Source organism: Saimiri boliviensis, chromosome X (assembly GCF_048565385.1).
Source record: "Saimiri boliviensis isolate mSaiBol1 chromosome X, mSaiBol1.pri, whole genome shotgun sequence".
NCBI classification, from domain to species: domain Eukaryota; kingdom Metazoa; phylum Chordata; class Mammalia; order Primates; family Cebidae; genus Saimiri; species Saimiri boliviensis.
Genome location: NC_133470.1, coordinates 47,283,009 through 47,287,916, shown reverse-complemented (window position 1 = coordinate 47,287,916; position 4,908 = coordinate 47,283,009). Strand labels below are relative to the sequence as shown.

Sequence of the window (4,908 nt, the reverse complement as noted above, 5' to 3'; positions counted from 1 at the left end):
ATGTCTTTATTCCTAGAATGTGAGTGCTGAAAAATTGAGACAACATGACATTAATGTATGTATCTTACTTTAAATGTTTTTGAACAAATGTATGCACATATGCATGCATATAGATACATACGACATCATTGAATCTATGTTGTGAGTAGATGGATGTATCTCTGCTTAAAGCCTATGTGTGTGGATGTTACTACTTAGCTCACAAGAAGCAGCTCTCCTAAGACTCTTCACTGTTTTCCACGGTGCTCATTGCACCCTAGGAAAGAGGATCTGTGCTTGTTTTGTGGGGTCTCTCCTCTGACCATGCCCATCGATCAACCAAATCAATCTCCTAAGAACGAAGTCTTCCCTTCATATTCATGCCTGCCAGATCTATTAATTTGCTCTTGGCACAGATGCAAAAATAAATGTACGGTTTCTTCTTTTACCTCTTGTCCTTAGAAGATGGATTTAAATACGTGACTTTTTTTCATCTGTATTGAGGTTAACATTCAGTTTCTCTGGTTGCGTTCACTGATGGAACATACTACTGTGGGTCGTCATTTTTACTACACTCAACTTTGGTACAACTACTTAAACACCACACATTCTCACCTCCCAAGGCTTTATGTATGACTCTGCCTCTTCTATAGTAGATGAATAATTCTTAAGCTGATCTACCTACTACTGCATGCTAACTAACAGGTCTACTGTATTTTCAGTGTTTCAATATGTTAAGGTTAGGCTGATGATTTGAATCAACAATAGAAAATAACACTTAGGAGAAGGGGCAACCGATAGGCTCAGTCAGAATTTCAGGCCAGCAAAGGCTGTTGTGATAGGGTCAAGGGAAGGGTCTCTTTACATCACATTCAACAAGTGGCCAATCCTGCCGGCGCAGACAAGGAGGCTGCTCAGTGACTGACGAGGAAATGGGGGTAGGGGCGTGGGCACGCGCTCCGGAGGCTGCAGGCGCCATGGGCAGAGTCAGGAACCGCGCTCAGCAGCGGAGGCGAAAGCGGCCCGGGGATCCTCCCGCCGCCTGCGCGGCCGTCGCAGTCATGGGCGCCAGCCGCGCGCAGTGCCCCCGTGTCAGATTCGGGGTCGTGAGTCACTTGGCGGCCAGGAGGTGGCTGGGAAGGTCGCGGCGGAGGCGCCGGTGGCGTCGGGTCAGAGAGAAGCGCCCCAGAGAACCGGTGCCCTCCACGCCGCCCCCGGACCCGCCGGCGCCAGCCGAGTCCCCCCAGGACCTGGACCTGGGCACGCAGCGGGAGCGCTGGGAGAAGTTCAGGAAGCTGTGGGGTCTCAGCTGCGAGGGCGCCGCCAAGGTCCTGCTGGACACCTTCGAGTACCCGGGCCTCGTCCATCACACCGGGGGCTGCCACTGCGGCGCGGTCCGCTTTGCGGTCTGGGCCCCCGCGGATCTGCGCGTCGTGGATTGCAGCTGCAGGCTGTGCAGGAAGAAGCAGCACCGCCACTTCCTCGTCCCGGCCTCGCGCTTCACGCTGCTCCAGGGCGCGGACAGCATCGTCACCTACCGCTCCAACACGCACCCGGCGCTGCACAGCTTCTGCAGCAGGTGCGGGGTGCAGAGCTTCCACGCCGCCGTCTCCGACCCCCGCGTCTACGGCGTCGCCCCGCACTGCCTGGACGAGGGCACCGTGCGCAGCGTGGTCATCGAGGAGGTCGGCGGGGGCGACCCGGAGAAGGAGGACGCCGAGGAGCGCAAGGCCATCCCCAAGACGTCCTCCCAGTCAGCCCCTGCCTGTCCCCGCGAACAGCAACAGTGACTGTCCGCGCAGAGAGGAACAGCGCAAGCACGCCCGAAACCGGCCGGCCGGGCGGCCCTGCGCGGAGCCTCCGGCTACCTGCACAGATCACACGCTGTGAGCGAGGTGTTTCTGGCCTGGTCAAACCGTGGTTTCCCTTCCAGGGCTTGCCCTTCCCCTCCGCTAGTTTTCAGTGAACTCGCTGACGTTCCAAACCTTGAACACAACTTTAATCTTGTGTACAACATTAACCTTGCAATCCCATTAGCAAGAAGAGTGTCTCTGCTTTTTCCAGCCATCCGTTGATTGTATCTCTCGCTTTTACTGTTCTGCGTACGGTTGTCACAAATCACCTGCCGATGATTCCCGCGTACTGTACGTTCCTGGTGCTATTGTGAACAGGCTTGTTGTTTTCAGCGCTTTGCGTCTGGTGTGTAGGACGGCAACACACAAACCGTTTGTAAACATGTTGCCAGGACGTCTTCCACTCGTTATGGTGTGTGTGTGCGCATGTGGGTGTTTTAGACAAACATTCACGTTTTCACTACTTAGATATTCAGTTAGTGTTTTTAATATGATATATTTTAAGATTCATTAGTATTGCATACCTCATTGCTCTTACTAAACAAATGATGTTAGTGTTTTTCTCTGTTTTGATTTAGAAACTGTCTCTGGGAAGGGAGATGGGAGACAGGAATGAGAAACGTCTATGTGTTGTATGCCCTCTTTAATCTTTCTAAATACCTATCTTATACATGTGTTAAGTATTCATAAATTAGTAAACATTTAATAAATAGAAAAGTATGTATTTCTATGCTGTATATTACAAAATCAGCTCTAATTTATATGTAATTCTTCATATTTGAAATTTTTATCAAACCTCAGTGGTGGGTTCAATGATACATATCAATATTATCATTTTATGGCTTCATAGAATTAAAAATTATGGATCTTTCATAATTTATATAATCAACCTTCTCTGATGGATGTTTAGCTTTTTCCCAACTTTCAGTGTAATAATAATAGCTCAAAGGCGCAAACTTCAAATAAATGTCTGCATTGTTGTACCAGCTGCCTGGATAATCTTTCCATATTTTATTTGCTGTCTGTGTCTCCTCGGTACATGTTTCATTAGAATTGTTTAACTTGGTTTACCTTTTCAACAAAGTGAAAACAGATTAAGTGCTGTGCTGGTGAGAAGGAATGGGAGAGGGGCTAAACCCTGAGGAAGAACAAGCTGTTGGTGAAGGGGGTGACTGAGAAAGAAATGAAGAGAAAGAAAAGCAACGAGCGCCTTGGATCCAGCAAGGAGTATAGGGGAAAGGAAGAGGTGTTTAAGGGGGTCTTTGGGAGGTTTTACCACAGGTTGCTGGAAGTCAGTGTTTTTCCCGGCATTTCCAAAGGGGGCTTTAAAGTTAATGTTACTTTATGTATTAGCTGTCCTTTTTCTATTGCACAAAAGTATGTCCTGCACTTCAAAATTGTAAATGAATATTTGTGAGCCATGAATGACAGTGGCCAGTGTGCCATGCTTCAGGCATCTCTTACTTCAAGGAAAGAGCAAGGGCTTGGCATTTGAGCCTGGGCTGAAAACCCAACTCTTCTACATACTACTGTCCAGTTTTGTAAAATCTGTAAAAATACAAAAATTAGCCGGGTGTGGTAGTGGGCACCTGTAATCCCAGCTACTCAGGAGGCTGAGGCAGAATTGTTTGAACTCTAGAGGGGAAGGTTGCAGTGAGCCGAGACGGCGCCACTGCACTCCAGCCTGGGCAACTGAGGGAGACTCTGTCTCAAAAAAAAAAAAAAAAAAAAAAAAAAAAAAAAAAAAAAAAAAAATCTGTAAAACACCACCATCATCTTCCTTGTGAGAATGAAATGAGGATGTGTGTGCAATCTGCTGGCACAGTGGCTGGTGCCCAGCAGACACTCAAGAATTTGCTGTGATGATTGCTATTATTAGGTGAGGATACTGAGGAATAGAACCAAGGGTCATGATTGAACTCAATCCTAGGATTTAGACACTTTCATGGATATCCTCTCAGGTGCTTTTTTTTTTTTTTTTGTGGCACTTAAAGTGAGATTTAGATCAATCCAGTGACAGGGTAGGAGGAACAGGAGGTAAGTCCGTAGGGTGCTGCATAACCTTTCTCCTCCTAACTGACTTATCAGACAACATCCACTGTTTCTTGCCTGTCCTCACTCATCCTTGCTGGTGATGAGGGAGAATCTCATTCTCTCCCACCTCATACCCTATTCTCTGCTAGCCTTCCTCCACTTTATGCATCCCAGGTGCCTGGCACTTTTTTTCATGCTAAGATAGAGCGACGAACCAAAAAACACAGTCTCTAGGCCCTATCGCTTCCATCTAGTGGATGAGAAAGAGAACTGTCAGCCTCCAAACAGTGTGACTAGGAAAAAGTGGGGTGATGTGGGAGCCCAGAGGAGAGGCCAGTTAGTAAGTTTATTCTTGTGTCAGTTAATAAACTTATTTGGGCCTCAGTTTTGGTGTCCTCCTCTCTAAGATTGTTATGATAATAACACTCATCTCCTAATCTCATCGTCTCTCCAGGATGAGAAACACAGGAACCTAAAGAGATCAGTCATGGCCGGACATGGTGGCTCACCCCCTGTAATCTCAGCACTTTGGTAGGCAGAGACGGGTGGATCACAAGGTCAGGAGTTCAAGACTAGCCTGGACAAGATGGCGAAACCCCGTCTCTACTAAAAACTACAAAAATTAGCCGGGTACGGTGACAGGCACCTATCCTCCCAGCTACTTGGGAGGCTGAGGCAGGAGAATTGCTTGAACCGGGGTGGCAGAGGTTGCAGGGAATCAAGATCACGCCATTGCACTCCAGCCTGGGCAAAAGAGTAAGACTCCATCTCAAAAAATAAAAAAAAATTTAAAAAGAGACGCCCCATGTTCTAGGTGAAACCATTAGCTCTGTGTCCTGTTAGTCACATGTCAGCATGGAGGGGAAGCATTACAGGAACCCTAGGAATCTGGTCTGCCCTGGAGTCACAGGTAAAGAAATGGGAGGTGGAGCCAGGGTTGGTGCCATTTCCATCTTCTCCTCTTTCTCTTCACATCTACTGAAAAGGCTTCTTTTATGTATTAGGTGTTCTGCGCTATGAGGACTTGTAATTACATTATTAA

The 4,908-nt window shown here is 47.6% G+C and overlaps 1 protein-coding gene across 1 annotated transcript; it reads left to right on the top strand.

Annotated features, from left to right (window-relative positions):
- Positions 1-917: 917 nt before the first annotated feature.
- Positions 918-2,816, top strand: CENPVL3 (centromere protein V like 3). Its single transcript, XM_039475597.2, has one exon. It carries the CDS (start codon positions 957-959, stop codon positions 1,767-1,769), a length of 813 nt encoding a protein of 270 aa, XP_039331531.1. The 5' UTR covers positions 918-956; the 3' UTR covers positions 1,770-2,816.
- The last annotated feature ends 2,092 nt before the right edge of the window (positions 2,817-4,908 follow it).